The sequence below is a fragment of the Lynx canadensis genome, chromosome A3, assembly GCF_007474595.2.
Source record: "Lynx canadensis isolate LIC74 chromosome A3, mLynCan4.pri.v2, whole genome shotgun sequence".
In the NCBI taxonomy this organism is placed as follows: Eukaryota; Metazoa; Chordata; class Mammalia; order Carnivora; family Felidae; genus Lynx; species Lynx canadensis.
The window spans coordinates 126,491,591-126,515,744 of NC_044305.1; the positions used below are offsets into that span (position 1 = coordinate 126,491,591).

A 24,154-nucleotide genomic window follows, 5' to 3' on the forward strand; every position below is an offset into this window, starting at 1 on the left:
ATGTGCTTACTGGCCATTTGTACATCTTCAGAGAAGTGTTTATTCAGATATATTTATTCATTTGTTTTTTTGGGTCGTAAGAGCTATTGAGATACATGTTTCTAGTTACAAGTCCTCTATCACATTTATCACTTGAAAATATTTTCTACTTTTTATGGGTTGTTTCTTCATTTTGATGGTATCCTCTGAAACACAAAAATATTTGTTTTTAATGAAGTACGATGTATTTACTTTTGTTGTCTGAGCTTTTGGTGCCAGATCTAAGAAATCTTTACCTAATCCAAAGTCACAAAGACGTATGTCTATGTTTTCTTCTAAGAGTTTTGTAGTTTGCAACCAGGTCTTTGATCCATTTTTGAGTTAATATGGTATGAGGTAGTGCTCAAAACTCTTCCTTTTGCATATGGATATCCAGTAGTACCAGTAGAATTTCTCAAAGAAAACTGTTTCCCCATTGAACTGTGTTGGTACTCTGGTTGAAAATCAATTGAACATAAATGTTAGGGTGTATGTCTGGACCCTCAATTCCATCCCATTGATCTATATAGGTCTACCTTTATGCCATTACAGCACATTCTTCATTACTGAAACCTTATAGTAAGTTTGAAATCAGAATCAGGAAGGGCAAATTCTCTCATTTCTTTTTTTTAAAAATTGTTTCACCTATTCTGTGTCCCTTAAATTTCCATATGGATTTTAGAATCAGGTTGCACTCTGGTGCAAATAAATCAGCTGGAATTGATGGAGATTGCATCGAATCTGGAAACTAGTTTGGGCAATATTGCCATCTTAATATCAAGTGGTCTGATCCAAGAACATGAGATGTCTTTCCATTTATTAGGTGTTCTTTTTTTTGAACAGTATTTTGTAGTTTTGAGTAAAAATTTTACACTTCTTTTGTTAAATTAATTCCAAAGTATTTTATCCCTTTTGATGCTATTGTGAACAGAATTTACTTAATTTCATTAGTATTATTCACTGTGGGTATATAGAAATATAATTGATGTTTGCATATTGATCTTTTATTTATTAGTTCTAATAGTTTTTAGTGGGTTCATTAGAATTTTGTAGATACAAGATCTTGTCATATGCAAATAACAAGTTTTACTTTTTGCTTTCCAACCTGGTTACCTCTAGAGTTTTTGAATGCTAAATAAATTTATGTAAAACTTAATATTTAGAGTTATTGAAGTTAATATTGTACAAATTCACTTTTATTTTTTAAAAAGAAAGGAAATAAAGTGCTACAGAAAGAAAAAAAAGAAAACAGAAAAGCCAATAAATTGGAGGAAAGAAACCTGGTTCCCACACCATTATTAATTAGTTGTGTGATCCTGAGCAAATTTCTAAGTCTCTTCTCATTATACATTCTATCTTGCAGATCTTTTTCCATTTGGCATACTGTGAACTCCTGGGGTTATGTAAGAAGTAGCTTTCCTCAGTTTAGTCAGCCATTATAACCATGATTTTTCCTAATTATTTTGAGCATCTTCCTCCTTTTCCATTTTTGCCCCTCATGAAAAGAATAAGATTAGCACAACTGGAAGAGCACCCTAAATGTATCTTCATATTGAGAGAAAATACAACTCTCAGGAAAAGCACAACAGAAGACATTGAGAGAGAGTAGGCAATTACAAAGAGTTATCCTCTTGGGAACAAGCTGAAATAAAAAAAAAAAACTTTAGACGTTTGTGAACAAAATGAATAAAAGTGAGCAAATAGATGAAGCATTTTCTTAGTACTGTATTAACATTTTAAAGCTTTATCTAAAGAAAAATCAAGAACGATATAAAAATGGCAAAAGTATGTTTTAGAAATGTACATTATCTGAAGTTTTTCTCACAAGGATCACCTTCTAAAACCAAAGTTTTAGGTAACGTCTTTTATTACAATTTTAATTAAAAATGGAAAAGAGTGTCTCATGACATACAGAAGCACATTACGTTTTTATGCCAAATGCAGAGATTATGTGTTTATGGTACTAAAATACTACGTTATATTTAAATATTTTTAATTTCATTTCAAGAGTTTTGGAACCTTAGTTTTAATCTTTGACATAAAGGAAGAGGACTACCCAAACAAGTACCACAGTCACCTTTGTCCTTAGGATGCTGCAGAAAACCCAGAGAACCTTTAGCTGCATCTGGGAAACAGTCTTCCTTTCCAGCTGTGTCATAAGCCTGGGCACACTGTTCAGTTTCTTTAATATGTATTTTAGGATTATTTAACTTGTTGGCATCATCTTTCTTGAACAGGGCTGGATAATGCTTCTGAGAACGAGGCTTCATTTTTTGAGTTGTGTATTTAGCTTTCCCAAACACTGGGACACTTTCTTCATCAGAGGAATGTCTGTCAAGGCAAACACTCTTCTTCATTACACTTTTCTGAGTGCTTTGCACATCAACTTTTCTATTATAATCTAAGGCAGTATTTGATGGTCCAACTCTGGAGGTCTTTACTATTACTGGGTTATTGACAGAATAAGGTACAGAAGTATTCATTTTATAGTTTTCTTGAAATAGATAGTCTCCTTTTAGAACTTTAGATTTTCTAGATTCATTTTGCAAATGATTTCCTAGAAGATCCTTTGAAAGATGTGATTGACAATCAGAACCATTGTTAGCAATACAAGATTCTTTTATGGTAACTAGGGACAAAGTCTTCAGGTCGACATTTGGTTGTGCATTATCTGGAGGACACGATGATTTTATACGTATTCGTTCCTTTAAAGGCAAATCCTGAAGATGTAGATCAGTAATGCCAGAAAGTAGATGTTCTTCAGTATCATCAATCTTTTGAAGATCCCTATCCAATACTTCATTAATGTCTGTGGTGCACCATTCTGATGCAAAGGACGATTGTTCTGGGATATTTTTAAGATCTTCAGCGATGGCTGTTTCAAGTTCTGATTTTAAACCATGAGAGAAAGTGTTTCTTGGAATAGCTGGAGAATTACTAAAAGAAGTACCTTCCCAGTCAATGGTGCTTAAGTGTAGATCAGCAATCACCGATACATTATAGGATGAGGTACTAGGTTGAGTAGATTCTGGAATTAGAGACTTACTGACAGCTGTAATTTGCTGCATAGGCAAAGGTCCTGGAGAAAACATTAAATGTTCTTGTGTATTCAAACAAGGGATATCTTCAGGTAAAAGCAAGCTATTCAATGATGCAGAAATAGATTTCTGGGATAATGGACAATGAGGGGTAATTTCCAAATTTAACTTGGAATTCTGCTTAGAAAAGATGTCACATGTGGGGTTTAAAGTCATCTGTGACTGGAAATTCTTATTATCTGATTCTGGCCAATTGTTTTCTTTAGGCTTAATTTTCAAGCCTGAAAAGAAAAAAAATACAGCATTATTAAAATCGATTTCATTTTCCCTATCTTGAGTAAATAAATAAAGAGTGCAGATCAGAAATTTTCTGTATGAGCAATTTTTGCCTTTTTTTGTCTCAGTGTATTCCTAGAAACTATATTATAATCATAACAAAATAATTATTAACAAAATATTATAAAATATTTTCTTTTGGAAACAATGTTATAATTGGATTTTTTTCTCATCAAGTTCTTGGAAATAAAGAAAATGTATTTATAATCCAAAAGATGTTATACATACTAGTTGCTCGCTAAGTGGTTAGTACAATTACTATTAACACTCGGTTTATTTAGCAGTCACAGAGTAGAATGGTTTACTCATGGCTTTAAATGAAATATGTCAAGGGGTGCCTGGGTGGCTCAGTCAGTTAAGCATCCAACTTTGGCTCAGGTCATAATCTCATGGTCTGTGAGTTTGAGCCCTGCATTGGGCTCTGTGCTGACAGCTAAGAGCCTGGAACCTGCTTCAGATTCTGTGTGTGTGTGTGTGTGTGTGTGTGTGTGTGTGTGTCTCTCTCTCTCTCCCCTCTTCTGCTCACGCTTTCTCTCTCAAAAATAAATAAACATTAAAAACATTTTTAAAATTTTTTTTTAAAAGAAGTATTTCAAGACAAAGAAGCAAGAGTATAATCCTAGCTCTTGATTTCATAGAACTTTCAGCAAAATATAGACAAGATAGATTCAAATAGAACATTAAACATTTGTGTGTGGTATAAACAGCTATCAAATGTAATACTTACTTTTTTGTTTCTTCCCTTTCATTTCTAAGTTTTGTTTTTGGTAAACAGCAACAATCTCGGGATAAGCTGCTTCAAACAACGATGATTCTTCTATTGTTTTTAGAACCAATTCTCCATGTTTATCTTCCATAGCATAATGTTCTAAAAGATTAAAAATGCAGTAAAAACAGCCTTAACTGAAGGTTTGTAAAATTCAATTTTTCTAGGTAACTAAATCATGAGCAAATCGACGATTCATTACAAATCTTGCTTTACAATATCTCTATTCTAATAATTTATTGATACTAGTGCAGAATTGATTTTCTTCTGCCTTGCAAGACCTGGAAAATGATTCCTTTCAAAATTAGAACTTTAAATTCTCTTGCTTTAAAGACGGTACTTACAGAATAGAAAACTTTGTTTAGATAAGGTTAGTTGGTTTGAATTCAGTAGGAGTGTTAAAATTTCGAGAAAAAGAGTGGGAACAGTTTCCTAAAACCACAACATTAACTTTCTTTAGTGGTGGCTTCTGAAAAGAACAGAATTGAGGATATACTCAGGCTCACTGGACTCACAAGTGGCTGATACATGAAAATGAGAATGCTTGCATGTTGAATTTATAATACGGTATATAAATAGGTTAGGTACTTATGTTTATCCTACATGAGTGCAAAGCTGCATGAGAAGCCACACTATAGTGAAAATATTAGTTGATGAGTTTAAAGTACAAAGAGAGGAAACAGGTAACTTAAACTATTTCCTAGTTAAACAGCTTGCTTACATCTTCTCCCTTAAGCAATAGAACCCACAAGAACGATGCTCAATTCTGGACAGAGGAGATGTACTGCCGAACTGGGTCAATGCTATTTTCTTTCCTGAAAATATACGACAGTTGGTGGAACTGTTCCTAAACAGTCTTCAAAATTCTTCAGCTATTTTCCTGTTATTGCTTAGAGTAGTTTATCTAGTTCTTTATAATTTCATTCTTCAAAATCATCTACAACTTAAACTTTCATTGACAAATCTACTGCCTCACTTATTCACATATAGTCACACAATCTAACTTCAAAGCCAGACAGAAATGAATTTGGAATCACTTTCCATTTTAAATGATCTGTGCTTTCCCTGCCTTCAGTTTTGGAGGTAGCTCAGAGTTCACTGCGTTTTTGTCTGCAGCAAAATAAGAGTAATTTGACAACTACACATCCCCATAAAAACAAAACAGAGTAAAAAAGGAGAAGACAGCAGCATTTTCTTAATAGAAATCAAAACTGCTTCCATATTATATTTTTAAACATTACAAAATAAATGTCAACTTAAGGTATTAAAATAAAATTACTTGAAATTTTTAATATTTACTATTCATCAAAACTTATTTAAATAGCACAGGTAAACTATGAAATCAATCCTCAGTGAATGTGATATGTCTTTATCTTTTACATACATACATGTTTTATATATGTATACAATATTTGCTAAACATGTATGATTAAATGTTACAAAGTTTGCCTAAAGTGAATACATACCAGGCTTTTCCCATTCTATTTCCAAGCAATGAATTCCATTTCTGATTCGGGGTTTAACAATTCTGAAAAACAAATTCTTCTAATGAGGTCCAACTGCAGTAGGTATTTGGAAATTTCCAATTTGTAGATTATTCAATTTCCATTGATTTTTATTCTATTTTTATAATATTCTAAAAATACTATAAAGAATTATGACATAGTTATTCCTCCGACTAGTTGTTCAAGATAATTTTATTGTTAAGTGTACAGAGTTTGTAATTGTTTTACCCTATCAGATTTCATTATTATTCAGTGTTCCTCTTTTCCATAATAATGATCTTTCTTTTAAAGCCTATTTTTTGTTAATAGGGAAGTTTAATCCAGTTACATTTATTGTGACTACTGATTTAGCTGGACTCATTCGTAAATCTTATTTTGTGTTTCTGTTACCAAGCTTTTTCTGTGGTACTTCCCCTCTCCTCCTTCCTGTATTCTTTTGGTTTGACAATTTTACTTTCCTATTTTATGTATTAATTTTGAAGACAGAGATCGTATTTCTGGTGTTTTAGTGGTTACCCTTCAGTGTTTACATGTATACTTTGGAAGTTTTAGTTTATTATCATCATCATATATTAATCATCAAGCATTATGCAGCTATTTATATACATATTTTTCCAATTTATTAAATTAGCTAATACATTTTATTGATTTCTCTTTATTGATTGACCACTGTTTTTTGTTATCCACATCATCCCTCTAGGTTCATTTTTCTTCTTGCTTAGATACATCCTTTAACAGTGGTTTTAATGAAGATCTGTGATTTACTCACCAACCAGTAAATCATGCATTAATGATGTCTAGGTTGCCAATTATTTTTACTCAAAGCTTTGAAATGTTACTCTATCATCTTCTGGCATCTATTAGTGTCATGAAAGATTTGTGTTATCAGATTGACATTCCTTTGTAGTTTATCTTTTTTCTTTGATACTCCCCCCGCCAAACTTTCAGCTTGAAAATTTTCAAACCTTTAGAAAAGTTGCAAGAATAACACAATGAACACTCACATACCCTTCACTGAGTTTCACCAATTCTTAGGTTTTGTTCCTCATTCACTTTACATTTTTGTTCCCTTTCTGGTCCATTGAAATAGTTCTATGGTTAAGCTTGGCTATATCACTTTATGTTTATTTCTTTTAATAATCTGGTATCACTACTTGTTTGAGTAGAAAAGTGTGTGAAGGCACAAACTTACTATGTTAGGTTGACTATAAGCCCTGAATAAGCTCTTAATATTTTCTACTAGACCTTTACTCCAACTTTATATAATGGAGAGCTATACACCCCACTATTAAAGATATTAAGAAGATTATTTTAGATCATAAGATACTCAAATGGAAACACACAGACTTCTTCATTCAATTCTTTATATTACCGAATTGGCTGTAGTTGATTAGAATTCCTTCTACCAAGCTTTCTTTCTATCATGTCATAGTGGGTCAAAAGCACTAACAATTTCTCACATGCATAGTGACTGGGCCACTCCATTTTTTCAAGAGTAAATCTCTGTAAATATAAAACAAAACAAGATTTTGTTATCTCTTGGAGACAAATAGCACTTTTAAGTGGTATTATTTTTTTCCTGTTGAATTAACATTAGTTAAAGCAGGATCAATGAGAATATTCATGGAAAGAATAAGGAGTTTCCTAAGGAGGCAACATTGCACAATGATCAAGTGTGAGGGTTGTCAATTTGAACCCTAGTATGATATTTCCGAGATGTTGGGTAAATTACTTAACCTCTTTTAGCCTCAGGATTTCCATCATAAAATATAACCCAGCTCAGAGATTACAAAGATTAAGTGAAGTTACATGTAATGGGTTAAATATCACAGCAAATTTTAATGTTCAATAAATGTTGGCTGCCATTATTACTACTGAGGTTGGTAGGGATAAGCAACAAATAGTTACAATTTATTGAACCACTCTGTTTCTCTGGTCACTGTATTAGGGGCTATTATAAATAATACCATTTAATCTTTTTTTTAATGTTTAGTTATTAATTTTGAGAGAAAGAGAACATGAGTGGGGGAGAAGAGCAGAGCAAGAGAAAGAGAGAGAGAGAGAATTTTTAAGAAAAAATTTTCAATGTTTATTTATTTTTGAGAGAGAGAGAGACAGAGTATGAGCAGGGGAGTAGCAGAGAGAGAAAGGGAGACACAGAATCTGAAGCTTGCTATAGGCTCTGAGCTGTCAGCACAGAGCCCGATGCAGGGCTTGAACCCATGGACAGGACCATGAGATCATGACCTGAGCTGAAGTCTGACACTTAACCGACTGAGCCACCCAGGCACCCCGAGAGAGAGAGAATCTTAAGCAGGCTCCATGCTCATCGTGGAGCCTGACGTGGGGCTCAATATCATGACCATGAGATCATGACCTGAGCCAAAATCAAGAGCTGGACACTTAACTGACTGAGCCATCCAGGTGCCCCAATCTCATTTAATCTTCACAGTGACTTCATGAAATAAGTAATATTATTTCTATTTTGAGGATAACACACATCCAGGGTCACAGAGTAAGTGATACACTGTCCAAATTTAAAGTTATGTCGCTGATTAAAAATCCCAATGTCCTTTGGTGAACACAGCATAATGTATAAACTTGTCACATTCCTAAGTTGTACACCTGAAACTAATGTAACTTTGTATATCAACTATACTGAAAAAAAAAAAAATTCCATTGACCTTGTAAACTATACCACCTTTTATAACAACATATTCAATCCTCAAATTTTCTGGGTGTGGTCTGCAAAGTATGGTTCCTATGTGGCAAAGAATGAAAACTAGAAATAAATGCTGAAAAATACATGGGCAGTCAATAGCTATTTTAAATCTCTTAGACCAAAGTGAGTATCCCTTATCTTCCTAGTATCCCACTACATACTATAAGGTAAGTATTTTCTGATACCTGAAACAATAATAAATCAGGTCTTTGGTACCTGATAACCTTCACCAACTTATCCTTGTTCAGAAGGAATTCTTGAATAACCTAGCAAGAGAAAATAAAATAGGAATTCAGATTTCAAACTTTTTAAAAGAACTTCTGAAATAAAACACACATTTGAGCTATTAGTTATTACCTCATGGAAAGGGAATCCCTCACAACCGCAAGCTTTTCTGAAAATAAATTATATACATGTTGTTAATATAATCAGGCAACTCAGCCTCTAAATTCATCTCATCCAATTTCTGCTCATTTAGTGAAAAATGTTCTTGGATAATATCCTAGTCTTCAACCTTCTCTTTGAGTAACTATTAAATCACTATCTTCTGAGATAGCCCAATATTTGAACCAAATCAAAAAAAGGATTTTGTGAAATGTTACTAATCTAGACATGGGGGAAGATTATGTGGAAGTAATTTGAGTAGAGGTGTATAAATAGGTAAGGACAGAAAAAATAAGTTAAAAAAACCCTTACTTCTTAATGTTGTTCTCTACTGCACTTAGTTGTCTATCGTGCTCTGCACGGTGCCACTCACAAGGACAGCAATATTCATAATCATGTGGTTCACAATATCGATCAGTTTTACACAGTTTGCAGCCATTACGTACATGATCCTTAGGTGAACCTTTATGGAAACACAAAGTATGATTTTCACTGCTTTTTAGATTTACTTTCTACACACATCTTTTTTTTTTTTTTTTTTTTGCCCTTATCCAAATTTTTAAAAACGAATACTGCCTAGCAAAGTGCCTAGCATATAGAAAGGTTCCAATACATTTAGGTTGAACAGAATAATGAACACTACAGTAATTCTTAAAACGAAATAGATCCTGAGCTATTACACTCACATGACACTATTTTTGTTTCTATAAATTACTCTTCTATCTGAAAGCGTTAACTTGTAACCAGAAGTTACACATTTACAATAATCAACAATTAAAACTTTGTGGCTTATTTGGTAGCTATATGCAAGAAAAATGGGATATAATTATTAGCATTAAAAAAGATTACTTAATAGAATAATTCATGAAATGGTTTAATGAGAATATTAAAAGAATATAACAGTTAATTACCTCTGCTAGTTAATTCAGTTACCTCACAGCTATTTTTATTCATTTATTCATTTATTTTTAAAGATTTTATCTTTCAGTTAAAAAAATTTTTTTTAATGTTTATTTTTGAGAGAGACAGAGTGAGAGTGGGGGAGGGGCAAGGAGCTACAGAGGGAGACACAGACACAGAATCTGAAGCAGGCTCCTGGCTCCCAGCTGTCAGAGCAGAGCCTGATGTGGGGGCTCGAACCCATGAATCTCGAGATCATGACTTGAGCTGAAGTTGGACACGTGACCGACTGAGCCATCTAGTTATTCAGAGTTTATTTTTAAGCAATCTCTATACCCACTGTGGGGATCAAACTCACAATACTGAAATCAAGACTCACATGCTCCACTGACTGAGCCAGCCAGATGCCCCCCCCTCTACAGCTATTTTTAAACTGCTTGGAACATGAATATACTATGAATGTGGCACAGGTGTGGGGCCCTAGCTCCCTTAGAACGAAAGCATGACCACCTTTAACATTGGTTTGAGAATATAGAAGAGCACATATAATTGATAGAAACTAAAACTGTCATTTTATGAAGTATCAAAAAACTACAGAATGGAATTTTATAAAACATCTTATAAAACTTTTATTTCTTCTATGATTTTGTCTCTAATTTAACAATGTTTCTGAACATATATTAAGACAAATAGATGAAGAATTTCTTTTAAAAGATGAGCTAATAAGATCTCCTAGTCTCTCCTGGGAGTGAAAGGTGTTTCTGATCCAGTATACAGTAATGACATCTTTTTTTTTTTTTTAAACAAGACTAATGAAGAGGAACCAAGCTATTTTCAATAACAATGAACATGTATTAGAAATTAGTGTTAAGTCACTATCTTCATGCAATAAAAACAAATGCTTTCAGTTCGATTTTCCCCTAAGACTTAGCAGGATATATTTTTTTGTTTAAATGGATTTCTACATTCAAAACATAATTTTAACATCTAAGTAATTTGGTATCATAGTTTAAAACTTCACTTATCCTGTATTTATCACTTACATCACATTATTTCAATCAATTAACAATTATTGAGTGCCTACTATGTATATGTGACACAACTCCTGACACCAAGAAGAATTTTCAATCTACTGAAGAAGACAGGTATGTATGTAGGCATGTAAGAAGTATTATAAGATCAGGATGAGGTGTCTGGGTGGTTCAGTTGGTTAAGCCTCCGACTTCGACTTAGGTCATGATCTCAAGGTTCGTGAGCTTGAGCCCCACAGTGGACTCTTTGCTGTAGCAGAGAGCCCCCACTGGATCCTCTCTCCCCGTCTCTCTCTGCCCCTCCCCAAATGGCACATGTGAGTGTGTGCATGTGTGTGTGTGCGCGTGGGAACGCTCTCTCAAAATGAAGTAAAAATTAAAAACAAGAAAACCAAAACAGGATGTGGGTATCAGACACTTATATTCTAGAGATATCACCCCCTATGTCTGCTTACCTGGATGGGAACACACAGAACAATGGGCCAGTTTTTTAATAACTACTGGCTGTGGATCAGAGAAAGAAGGTTTTTCATTCCACTGAGTAAATCTGTAAAGGAAAATGATTTTAAAAGGAAAACAAAACAAAACAAAACAAAAACAAGGTCACCAAAATGCCATGCTCTCAAAGGTCAGGCTATTCTGTTCCCTTACCACCTGTCTCATTTTCCCTTTGCAGGAGATGAAGTTGCTGGCCCAGGCTGTGAAAACTCTCAGTCTATGTACCTCAATTTAAAAATGTGGTTCCAAAGACAACAGAATTGCAACAGGGGGAAGAGAGAATCAGAGAGTCACAGAGGAAAAGAGAAGGACACAGGAGGGGGAGGAGAGGGAGGAGACAGGAGAGAGAGGAAGGGTGAGGGAAGAGAGAAAAAGAGTATGTGTATATGTGTTCACGTGTATACTCTTGTATTCATTTTTTTTTTTTTAAAGAATCCTAAGTTAGGCAGCAATATGTAGAGAGAATGAGATGTATATACCTGTTTGATCTCTCTTCTGTGTGCCAGAGTATAAAACAAATAGAATCATGTACATGAACATTACCCTGTATCAGGAAATTGGGAGCAGGGTAAAGGATAAAACTAAACAGAACATCAAACTTCTGGGTAAAAATTGTTTAAAAAATCTAGACCATTTGAAATTATCATTTTCTTAATCTCTTATGCAAGCAGCAAAAACATTACCTGTTAAATGAGTGATTTTAAAGAAAATGCTTTCAGCTAAAATGTCCACTGAATAAAAAGTTAATTTTATTTTTGGCCAAAATTCTAGGTAACATAAAACCACCAAGGGGATAGTTAAGTATTCATCATAAAACATAAGTGCTCTGAATTATATTCCTCTGCTTATAGAAGTTAAAGTTCGAATAAAAAGCTGAATTATCTCTTTAGTACCTTGTGCAGGATCTGACACTAGGAGTTATTATTTGGCTTTTGGAATTTCTGATTCATTTATTACAAAGACCAAGTATAAGCTTGCTAAAAATTAGCATTAATAGATGCCGGTTAAATACACAGAAACTTCAAATGTGGAAGAAAAAAAAAACCTAGGGGGAAAGTCAGTCTAAATTAATCAGTTAGAATGGCACATAATGATAATGTAATTTTATGTAATGTAATAAAATGTAATTTTATTCTCTTCAAGTGTTCAAACATTTCATAAAATGTTGCCAAAAATACATACTTGCTGAAACTATTACAATAAGAATGATCTGTAGTTAGTCAAGTGCCATACCTTCTTGCTTTTTATTCTTTATATTATTCTTCACATTCCCAAATGATTCCAGGCCAAAGTATACCTTTTTTTTCCTGCTTTGGCATCATATTCACTGATACCAGTAAAGGATATATTGAAGTCTTAGATCTATCAGTAGCTTTATAGCTTTTGAAGGAGCACAACAATTTCAAGTTTTTTTCATGGCCATTCCTTCTTGATTTCTACAACTTAATGTTTCCTTTCATGCACTCACCATCTCAAACCTATTGGAGGCCAAGACTGCTTTAAGTCTCCTAGTATCCCAGTTCCTTCTTATTCATTTGACACTTTATCATTAATATTAATTTAAAAATAAATATTAAATAATTAATATTAACATAGACTGTTGCTTTCATTAAGTAAACATAATTCACATGGTTTCAAAACTAAATAGCACAGTTGGTAAACTTCCATATATTCTGTACCTTAATTGTCTTGAATCCTCAAATTGTATAGACTAAATCAATTAGAATTTATATATTACTAAATATGTGGCTATAGAAGAAAGGGCACTCAAGGAAAATTTTTGACCAAGTGTTACTTATTAAATATTTGCAATATGTCAGGCATTTCACTTATAGAGTACATGATATCAAAATATTTTATATAGAAAATAATTTTAAATAAAAATTATTTTACAGTTATGTTTACCTTTACTTGGTGGCAAAATAGTCTAAAATAGCCTGTGGTAAAAGCCCGAGGTTATAAATAAACACATTTGGCATCTTACTACTTGTGTTTGTAGTGACCTAATAATGAAAAAAATACAATATGGCTTAGGACACATACTTTCATCCTTTCTTTAAAAAAACCTCACAATAAATAAAAATCAGTGATTTTGTTTATTTGTTATTATTATTTTTTAAATCTATGATTTTAAAAGAAAATATAGAGGAGCTTAAAAATACAAAACTCTGTCTCAGAAAGCATAATACTTTTTGAAATATTTACTATTCAGTTCAAAAAGAATAAATGTCTAATGTCACAAGAAAGTTTTAGTTACCTTTGAAGTAAACTTTGCCCTTTCAAAATCTGTATAAGTTTTAATGCTTGCTCTTTTCCAACTCCAGGGACTCCCTTTCAGAAAGTGGAAAAGAAATGCCAATGTTAATCACAGGGGAATGGAGAAATAAAGTATGGCATATCCTGCAGTCTGAGATAGTGCAGCTGACAGAATAAGGTAACTAGGTCACGATAGGAAAAGATGTGCAAGGTACACTGCCATGTGTAAAACAAAGATTGCAGAATAGCTCATCCTGTGATCTAAATTTGTAAGTAATATAACTACTACATCATCCATTAATCTATGCAAACAACGAAGTCACAGGGTTGTATACTTAACTGCTGACAGCACTTATTTTAAGGGAGGGAGGAAAAGAATTTTAGAAGGCTTTTACTTTTTATGTTAATTACTTTACTTTGATAATCTTTTAATTTGATCTACTTCAAGTTATATTTGTAATCAGAAAAAGCATGTTCATTTACTCTGATGAACATTTAATATTTAAAAACTCGGATATCAAAAGAGAACAATGTTCTTCCAAGTTAACTCTTGAAATGAAAACTTAAGAAAAATGAAAACAAGTGTTAACTGTCCAACACACAATAAAATGTCAATAAATGTATATCTGCAGGACAATTTGTTTGAGTCGTCCAGTTCCTAGAGAAGTTTATGCATGTATCCTTATAAGCAGGGCTGCCATTTAGCAATGTGCACTGGGACAGACATACCAGTGTTAAGAATACTTCCTAATCGGTTAATAAATATTCATTGCACAAGCATCCTAAGTGCCTGCTGGCAGAGGGGTCTCCCCACCAGTCTGAATCTCCTTCCCAAACCACTTACAGTCAGGATCAGCTACTAAAAGGGTCACACCTGGCATAAGAGTGGTTCCCAGAAGTCTGTTTCATGGCTACAGCCTATATCTTTGCATACAGGTTGCTACAGATTTTGTATACCACATTATATTAGCATTTAGCTACATCTTAAGCTTTTTAAAATTTTTTTTTTTTCAACGTTTATTTATTTTTGGGACAGAGAGAGACAGAGCATGAACGGGGGAGGGGCAGAGAGAGAGGGAGACACAGAATCGGAAACAGGCTCCAGGCTCCGAGCCGTCAGCCCAGAGCCTGACGCGGGGCTCGAACTCACAGACCGTGAGATCGTGACCTGGCTGAAGTCGGACGCTTAACCGACTGCGCCACCCAGGCGCCCCAAGCTTTTTGAAGGTAAATCATGTTAGTCCCTAAGTCTTACAAATCTTTAAGTAGAACAATATAAATGGATAGTGGTTTCGTTACAAAGGATAGAAAATGTCAAAATAGCTAAGGTTAACACATAATGTAACACCACTATAGCTAAAATTGGTTTCTGTGAGTTTAATTTTGCGAATTTTTTCTTACTTTCAACATTCAGCTGTTTCTAGACTTTAATTATTATATAATGACATACGGGAAATAAAAATCTTCCATTTCAGAATGAGAACTATAATGAAATAATTATTTTTGTGTTATTTAAAAGTTTCCCTCCTCCTGCTTCCTTTAGTTACTACTTAAAAGAGTGATTTCTCTAAGTCAGTCAGAGACAGATATGATATGTTTTCACTCATATGCTGATCTTGAGAAACTTAACAGAAGACCATCGGGGAAGGGAAGGGGCAAAAAATACTTACAAACACAGAGGGAGGGAGACAAACCATAAGAGACTCTTAAATACAGAACAAACTGAGGGTTGATGGGGGGTGGGGGAGAGGGGAAAGTGGGTGATGGGCACTGAGGAGGGCACTTGTTGGGATGAGCACTGTGTGTTGTATGTAAGCCAATTTGACAATACATTATATTAAAAATAAATTTAAAAATAGTGATTTCTCTGATCACTGAGGACATAAGTTAGAAATGAGGGTTAATAATTTTAGTATCCTATTTTTTCCCTCTCCCCTAAGCTCTGATAAAAATATATATATACATACACACACACACACACACACACACACACACACACATATATATATATATAATATATATGTCATTCTTCTTTAGACTTCTCTTGGGGATTGGGGTGCCTGGGTGGCTCAGCTGGTTAAGCATCTGACTTCAGCTCAGGTCACGACCTCGCGGCTCGTGGGTTCGTGCCCTGCATCGGGCTCTGTGCTGACAGCTCAGAGCCTGGAGCCTGCTTTGGATTCTGTGTCTCCCTCTCTTTCTCTGCCCCTCCCCTGCTTGCACTCTGCCTCTCTCTCAAAAATAAACAAACATTAAAAAATAAATAAAATTATAGACGTCTCTTGGGGATGGAATATGTAGTCTAACAAGGGATTCAGTAAGAATACAGAAATGATCAGTAAGGACATGATGACAGGACTACATACTAAGAACTACAAGACAAATCATTCAATATTTTTAAATATACTTAAGAATGGGGTTATCCTTGTAATGCTTAATTTATCACTCACCTATTAGTATACCTATTTGTTTATTGTGCATTTTAAATAAAATGTTTTCATGAATAAAACTCAGTGCAATGCTAAGAAGCAAGGAGGGATGAATGGCTTACCCCAATAATTATATCGCCTAGCAACAGTAATAACATTGAGCATGTGCAGTTGGAAAGCTGGAAGGAAGACTGAAAACCACAAAATAGATAAAACAGTGATAGAAACTAATATTGGTATGATATGAGAAAAGAGTGATTCCTATACATTTTTAAAACGGTGGTAAAACTTGAATGTGAATCTCTTAGTCTAGAGTAAGTCTTAAAGTCTTGATCTTCAAGCTGTGGGACTAGTTACTATTCCATTCTCATTTGCAACATTCAGTGTCACAAGGAACCAGCTTTTTAATGCCACTTGAAATGCTGGTTCTTTTAGTTACTGAGTTGTTTATTATGCCTAAAATTATACTCTAAGTTAGGTTATTAATCATATAGCCATATTATTTTCATATTTATGCAGCATGTAAGACATCAAAAAAGATACACTGTGACCAGTAAGTAAATACGACAATCTAAGTGTACCTTGGGGAGATAATCACAGCCAAGTAGTATCGCCAGTCCGACCAGAGCCTCTCTATCCAAACCTAGTTTTCTCTTGATAGATGGCATTGTGTAACAATCAACATGTGGATCCTGGAAGAAAGTACGGATTTAGTTTCATCTTCAAAAAGTAAACATTTATACATTAAGCATTACAAAAACTAATTGGTCAGAGTTGTCTCTAAATGCTTAATTATTCCTTAAAGTTAAGTGGGAAAAATTGTGCTGATCACCAGGATCTTCAGACTCCAACACTTCAATATCCGGAAATAAAGTCATAGTTTCAAAAACGGCTTAAAAAATAAACTATTATAGTCAAAATGTTCCTCTTTATTATTTTTGATGTTTTACAAAATTATTTTCAATTTACAAAATTACACACTGTAAAGTGTATATTATAAAAAGTAAACATTCCCAGTAAGTGCATCATCTAAAATTAACTATTATTGGGGCCCCTGGGTTCAGTCAGTTAAGCATCTGACTTTGGCTCAGGGCATGATCTCACAGTTCGTGAGTTCAAGCCCCGTGTCTGGCTCTGTGCTGACAGTGAGGAACCTGGAGCCCGGAGCCCGCTTCAAGTTCTGTGTCTCCCTCTCTCTCTGCCCTTCCCTGCTCACACTTTGTCTCTCTCTGTCTCAAAAATAAATAAACACTTAAAAAATTAACTATTATTAATAGTGTAGCGCATGTTCTTTCAAAAAACACTTTGACGCATAAATACAAATATTTATTATTAGCTATATTTTTAAGCAAAAATAGAATTATATGGAAGTGCTACTTTGTAACATGTTTTTGCTTGCTAATATGTCTTTAATATCAGTAATACGTATCTTTTTAATGACTGCTTGTTATTACATTATAATGGACTCTGAGGCAATGTTTCTCAGTGAGCACACAATGAACATTTTCAGAGAGGTAACAGAATTGTCTGGCAAGAGGTTTTTAGCTTTCCGGTCTCCAATCTACCAAATGTCTGTTGTCTTGGCCAACTTTGAAAAGTTACAACCAAAATTTCCCCTGACCTCTCTGAGAACCATGGCTGTATTCAACCATTCCCTAGAAATGGGCATTTGGGTTGTCTGCCACATTTTTGTAATTACTAATAATGTTGCAATTAACATCCTCATACATCTCTTCTTGCATATTTGGAGGTGTTGTTGAAGATAAATTACTAAAAATGGAAATCTGGGGTCAAAGCAAAACATTTCATATGCATTTTTATAATATGTTATCAAAACATTTAGAATTAAACCATGTGAAACAAATCAAGCCCTTAAGAGAGAAATGCACATTTCAAAGAAAATGAATTATGCGTCAATGATATTTGTAACAACAGTAAACATTTATTTCATTTAGCAATTGCTGTGTGCCAGGTATTGTGGTAATCATTTTACACATATTGTTTCATTCCATCATTTAATAATCCCTTTTAAAAAGGTACTTTGTGAAACAAATGCTGACAGAGAGAAAGAAACAAAGGTACCTTGGTATTCATAGAGAAATTCCTATAAACAGTCTGGGCTCCATATAGGAAAGCATCCCCATCATTGGTGAGGCAGCCGTCCACATAACCACTGGCATTAAGATAAGCACACATGGCTTCAGCTTCCCCAGCAGCTTGGACCCAGGGAATTCCTAAGCATTCCAGCATATCAAGGCACTGGAAAGAAAACGTAGGAGCAAGATATCTAAGACCATTTTTATTGCTCTTTCTTTCAGTGTTTAACTGATTTCTTTATGACAAATATTAACTATTTAAGTGTTTTACAAATTCTAATATTTAAGAAATAACTGGAAATTTGAATACTGAATACTTTATGGCATTACAGAATGATTGCTTAACTTTAGGTGTGACAATAAGAAATGTACTGTGGTTATGTTTTTGTTTATTTTTAAGAGCCCTGATCTTTTAGACAAAGATAATGAAATATTGAGACTGAAGCAATATTGTGTCTGGGATTTGCTCCAGAACGACATGGGAGAAGGGACTGAGTGGGGACATAGGTGAAACAAGAGTTGATAATTGTTTAAGATTGATGATAATTGTTTAATTACTTTTGTGTTGATTTAAAATTTTCTATAATGAAAACTTAAAAAATTTTAACGTCCATTAAAAAGTAATCCATATTCAGGATGCCTGGGTGGCTCAGTCAGTTAAGTGTCTGACTCCTGATTTTGGCTCAGGTCTTGATCTCATGGTACTCACAGTTCGTGAGTTCGAGCCCCACATTGGGCTCTGTGCTGACAGTGCAGAGCCTGCTTGGGATTTTCTCTTTCCCTCTCTCCCTGTCTCTCCCCCATTTGTGCTGTCTCTCTCTCTCTCTCTCTCGAAATAAATAAACTTTAAAAAAGCACTCCACATTCAATTAAAAATTAATTTAAAAATATTCCATTTGCATTTTGGTCAATGTTATCTCAAGATTAAAGAGAAATATCTTCTAAATGATTAATAGTTAATCACAGTAAGAGTTAATATCTGCAAAATAACAAAAATTCTTCTCCCATGATGGGAGCTCTTCCCATGAGCTCTTCCAAAGAAGATACTATTATCCAATTTTACTTGAGACCTTAAGGTTCTTTTTTCTTCCTCTATCATGTCTGTACAATGAAACTCTCATGTTGTGGGAAACCAAGTAGGAGCCAGTTGTTGATTTCCTCCTAGAAGTCGATTGTCTGTGCAAGCGATTTCTTTCTATCAATTTGCTGACTCATGAACAATCCTCTGTGAGTTTTCCTTGCATTATGAGTTGAATCTGGATGAACAGCTTGTAATTTAGCCTTATAGCCTACTGCATTGTTTCTCGTCATTTTCACATTCCACATTGAGAAATACTGGGTATGGTGAGGAAAAATGCCTTTTTACCGGTAGTTTTAGAGACTGATAAAGTAAATATCATCTATTGCTTTAACTGATTGCTTGCATGCTACATTACATAATACAAACCTCTGCTAGATGTTGCCCAAGGTGGACAAGGTTCAAAAAGACAAAGTACTGTGTTAGAAAAAAAGAGTACTTTCCAGGACTCTGGCTGGGTGACTTTAGGGAGATAGTTTTATTACAGGGGTTGCTTCTGCCTTCCTTTAAATAAGAATTATCTTTTCATAATAAATAAAAGAATTTGGAAGTTATTTTCGATTCCTGCATTGTCATTCCAATTCTTCAAAAACCAGCACAGAATTTGGAAGGCTGGTTGTAAATTTTGCTACCCTAAGTGTCTGTCACGTGGGGTGGTATTGGAGGAAGACTAATTTGTGTTTTCATGCTTATACCTAAGAGACTGCAGTGGGTTGGCAGGAAGTAGGGCCTAGAAACTGAGGGTACAGAAATATAAAAATGAAAGTTTTATTCATTCAGGCAATACTGAACACTCACACAAAATGCTTAAGGACATCACAATTACTGCAATAAAGAAACAGAAATGGAACAATGTTCTCAAGAAGAGATGGACATCTTTTTGTTTTATACTGGGTATTAATGCCCTGAGTATATAGACCATGGATATTTTTAGGAACAGACTATACAAGAAATAATTAGAATCCAGTACAGATATTTTCTTCAACTACTGATAGTCATTAAGGTGGAAAAAGTCACCAACTGAAAACTATTTTTTTTTTTTTTTTTTAATTTTTTTTCAACGTTTATTTATTTTTGGGACAGAGAGAGACAGAGCATGAACGGGCGAGGGGCAGAGAGAGAGGGAGACACAGAATCGGAAACAGGCTCCAGGCTCTGAGCCATCAGCCCAGAGCCCGACGCGGGGCTCGAACTCACAGACCGCGAGATCGTGACCTGGCTGAAGTCAGACGCTTAACCGACTGCGCCACCCAGGCGCCCCTGAAAACTATTTTTTAAAATCTTATGTGAATAGAAAATAAAATTTCAAGAAAAAATGATTAATTTATACAATATTGTTTAAAAGAAATGAACTTTTTAACCATAATTAAAAAGAAAACAGGGATATGAATTAAAAGCAAATATAATAAAAAGTTTATATCCTTAACATAAAGAAAACAAAAGAAAAAAATTTCTTGATCTTGGGGTTGTGAGTTTGAGCCCTGCATTGGGTATATAGATTACTTAAAAATAAAATCTGGGGCACCTAGATGGCTCAGTCGGTTGAGCAACCAACTTTGGCTCAGGTCATGATCTCATGGTTCACGATTTCGAGCCCTATGTTGGGCTTGGGCTTGGGCTCGGGCTCACAGCTCACTGCTGTCCCAATCCCACTTGGGATTCTCTGTCTCCCTCTCTCTGCCCCTCCCCATCTTGCACTCTCTCAAAAATAAATGAACATTTAAAATTAAAAAAAAAAATCTTAAAAAAAAAAGACCAATATATATTAAATATATATTATATGTACTCCTACATATTACATAAACAAACAAATATCTTTTGTTTTTATATACTAAATAATACAAAGATAAACCTCCTACCACCTGATGTTCTTTGGGTATACTGAAACTGCTTATCTCATGTCTGTGCTGATGGAAAGTGACTGGCGAGAGCTCTAAAATCATTCCTAAACTTTGGTCTGTCTGTCTGTCTGTCTGTCTGTCTGTCTATCTATCTATCTATCCATCCCACTGTGGGTAATTATGTTAAAATACCAAATCACAAGAAAAAGCTATGTACACAAAAAAATCTTCATAAGTTCACATGTAATAGAGAACCGAAAAGCAAACCATATATGAAATGATGAGGGATGATTTCAGAGCTTTTTATAGTATTTCATACATGTTGCACAACCATTACAAGTGATGGATTTGGAAAGAATGTGGCAACAGGCATATAAGGGTATGATAAGTTAAAAGTCCAAGATAGAGGCACCTGGGTGGCTCAGTCGGTTAAGCAGCCGACTTTGGCTCAGGTCATGACCTCATAGTTGGTGGGATTGAGCCCTGTGTCGGGCTCTGTGCTGCTGGCTCAGAGCCTGGAGCCTGCTTCGGATTCTGTGTCTCCCTCTCTCTCTCTCTGCCCCTCCCCCGCTAATGCTCTGTCTCTCTCAAAAATAAACATAAAAAAAAAAGTCCAAGATAAAAATCACTTGTGCACTATTAAAGGCAAGTTTAAAAAAATATATACATTTGAAGAGAGGCAAAATAATAGTTGCTTTTTATTTTTTTCATTATATATTTCATTATAGATGATCTCTCCATTTCTTAACTTCTATAAAAATACATATTTTGTAATACATGTGTATTAAAATATAACAATAAGTACTTTTAAAAATTAGAAAGTCCTAAATATATATTCTATATATGAACTATCATTAATTCTGAATGAGTGAAGTATGAATTAATTAGATCTCTATTCTGGGAATTCTTTAAGTGCTGAAGATGTCACAACAGGTAACATGTATTAACTCCCTACTATGCAGTGGTTGCTTTAAATATCAGATATTTTTAATTTTTCTAATTTTCACCCTATCCCTGCAAAGTTCTACTTTCCTCATTGCACAGGATAGGAAATGAGGCAGATATAATTTAAAAATCTTGCTCAACATCTCAGAATTTCTATATGCCAGAGCCAGGGCTTGAACTCGGTCAGTTTCACTACAGAATATCAACTTGTCTCTATACACACTGGCCTTCTATTTACAGTAAGTTTAGTGAGTATTAAAGATAATTATATAACAACCTTTATCAGAGTAAAATGTACTCACCACTTCATATCACAATTATTGAATCATATCTAAATGCTCACCTCTTTTAAGACTGATTTAAAATGTGATCTCCCTGTTTTCTGAGACCATGTTTTTCCAGAAGGCCCATACCGAGTCTGATTCCTCCTGCTTATGACATCAGCTTTCAGCTTTGGGGGTTCCCCTTCCATAACGAACACCAGTTTTACATCCATTAGCGTTAAATATGAGATACGAAAAAATAAGTTCCTTAAATATAAAAATTAATAATATATTAATCTTCATACATTGATAGTGAAAGTCTACACAGCAGTATGACATAATGGCAAGAACATCAGACTAGTATCAAAAAGGTTACATACATGCAATAACATTTTATTTATTAACATTTTGCTTTAAGTGAACTGAGAAAACACTAAATGTTTTTAAGCAAGAGAGATTTATGATTGTTCTAAGTGCTACATGGAAAACAGTTTGGAGAAGGAGGAGGCCAGGAACTGAGGGAGGAAAACTCATGAGGAGGTCATTTCAGAACAGATGAGAGGGTGGTGGCAGTGAGGTGGTGCCTCTGGACATTGACCAAAGTTTATGAACACATGGTATATTCTGGAAGTAGAGCTGGCAAGACTTTCTGATAGATTGGATGTGAGGAGGGGTCAAACAGAGAGAATGGCTCCCAATTTTCTGGCTTCTAGTCGCCAAAGCATCCTAGTGGCTATGTTAAGCAGGCAGCTAGGTCTTTGAATCTGGAGCTCAAAGAGTAAGAAGCACAAATTTGTGAGTCATCAATTTAGAGATGGCAGAGGCAGACATGTTAATATATTTTAAAATCTCAAAACGTAAAGCAACAACAATAAACAAAGTGGAAACAAAACCAAGATGTCATCTGCTGATACAATCATACATTTATATCCTAAGAACTTTTACTCTACCTGAGGTGGGGCTTCAGGACTGTTCCAATCATTTTTTTGACTGTCTGTGCTTCACATACCCAGAGACTCAGATCAACTGCAATGGTTTTCCCACCAAGATTATGCAAGTGGATGTGTTGTTTAACAGGCTCCAAAATTTGCCACAAGTCATTCACTCCCATTCTGGTGATTATCTGCTGTTATTTGAAACACACTTCAAAAGACTGTTAAAAGACACAGAGGCTCAGAATAGAAATTCAAATAATATATGTTAGTTTAGGATAATTCATAAATAGAGAATTTATTTATTTATTTATTTATTTATTTATTTATTTATTTATTTATTTATTTCAGATGTCAGCCTTTCCTTTGTTTTTTCTTTTATTATGAAATGTATTGTCAAATTGGTTTCCATACAACACCCAGTGCTCATCCCAACAGGTACCCTCTTCAATGCCCATCACCTACTTCACCTCCTTCCCACCCCGCATCAACCCTCAGTTTATTCTCAGTTTTTAAGAGTCTCTTATGGTTTGGCTCCCTCCTTCTCTAACTGCCCCCCACCCCAACCCCAAGTCAGCTTTTCCAAATGTATCAAGAACATCTGAAACATTAACATGGTGGTAACTGACCTACTAGCTACAAAAATACTGATGTAACTAATGGAGTAAAAGCTATTTGCAAATTGTACCATGCTAAATCTGTCCTTAAAAATCCACTCATCAACAAATATGGGTTTCTCTGTAGTACTGAAAAATAAAGTTATTTTAAAATTTAATGTAACCCAAATGTAAATGGTCTTGTCCCTCCTCATTCTTTCTTCTTCTCTATGTTCTCTTTAGCAGTGGTGGAGAATATTTTTCACATGGTTACATTAATATTAAATGAAACTTAGAAAATAAAAGGGAAAAACCCCAAAATGGTAAAATTGGCTTTGTTCCAGCTATTAACAAGGGATAACACAAGCAGCCATGGGCACTGGGGATGCTGCAAATCATATTTGTCTACTTGAGAATTCACTCCTTGATTTACATATCCAAAGCAAGAATAGGACTAGTCCCCTACCATAATCAGGAAAAATAAGAAAACAAAAGCAAGAAAGCAGGCATGTTACAGTAA

General features: G+C 34.4%; 1 protein-coding gene across 1 annotated transcript; it reads right to left on the reverse strand.

Annotated features, from left to right (window-relative positions):
• Window positions 1-1,128: 1,128 nt before the first annotated feature.
• Window positions 1,129-23,324, reverse strand: GEN1 (GEN1 Holliday junction 5' flap endonuclease). The gene is made up of 13 exons (XM_030311606.1): window positions 23,057-23,324; window positions 22,187-22,373; window positions 17,966-18,142; window positions 16,465-16,575; window positions 13,456-13,529; window positions 11,156-11,247; window positions 9,082-9,232; window positions 8,743-8,779; window positions 8,571-8,651; window positions 7,036-7,166; window positions 5,625-5,686; window positions 4,120-4,260; window positions 1,129-3,337 (listed from the first exon to the last, which is right to left on the reverse strand). The coding sequence occupies exons 1-13, from the start codon at window positions 23,215-23,217 to the stop codon at window positions 2,022-2,024; spliced, it is 2,721 nt and encodes a 906-aa protein (XP_030167466.1). The 5' UTR covers window positions 23,218-23,324; the 3' UTR covers window positions 1,129-2,021.
• Between the last annotated feature and the right edge of the window lie 830 nt (window positions 23,325-24,154).

What these genes read in the sequence shown, in the direction of transcription:
- GEN1 (XM_030311606.1), bottom strand. Translation starts at nt 23,217, where the DNA reads ATGGGAGTGAATGACTTGTGGCAAATTTTGGAGCCTGTTAAACAACAC. An exon ending in TTAAATCAGTCTTAAAAGAG is followed by an intron (nt 18,143 to 22,186) that starts GTGAGCATTTAG and finishes TTTTCTTTCCAG; the next exon opens with TGCCTTGATATGCTGGAATG. An exon ending in AGGGATTCCCTTTCCATGAG is followed by an intron (nt 8,652 to 8,742) that starts GTAATAACTAAT and finishes TTCTCTTGCTAG; the next exon opens with GTTATTCAAGAATTCCTTCT.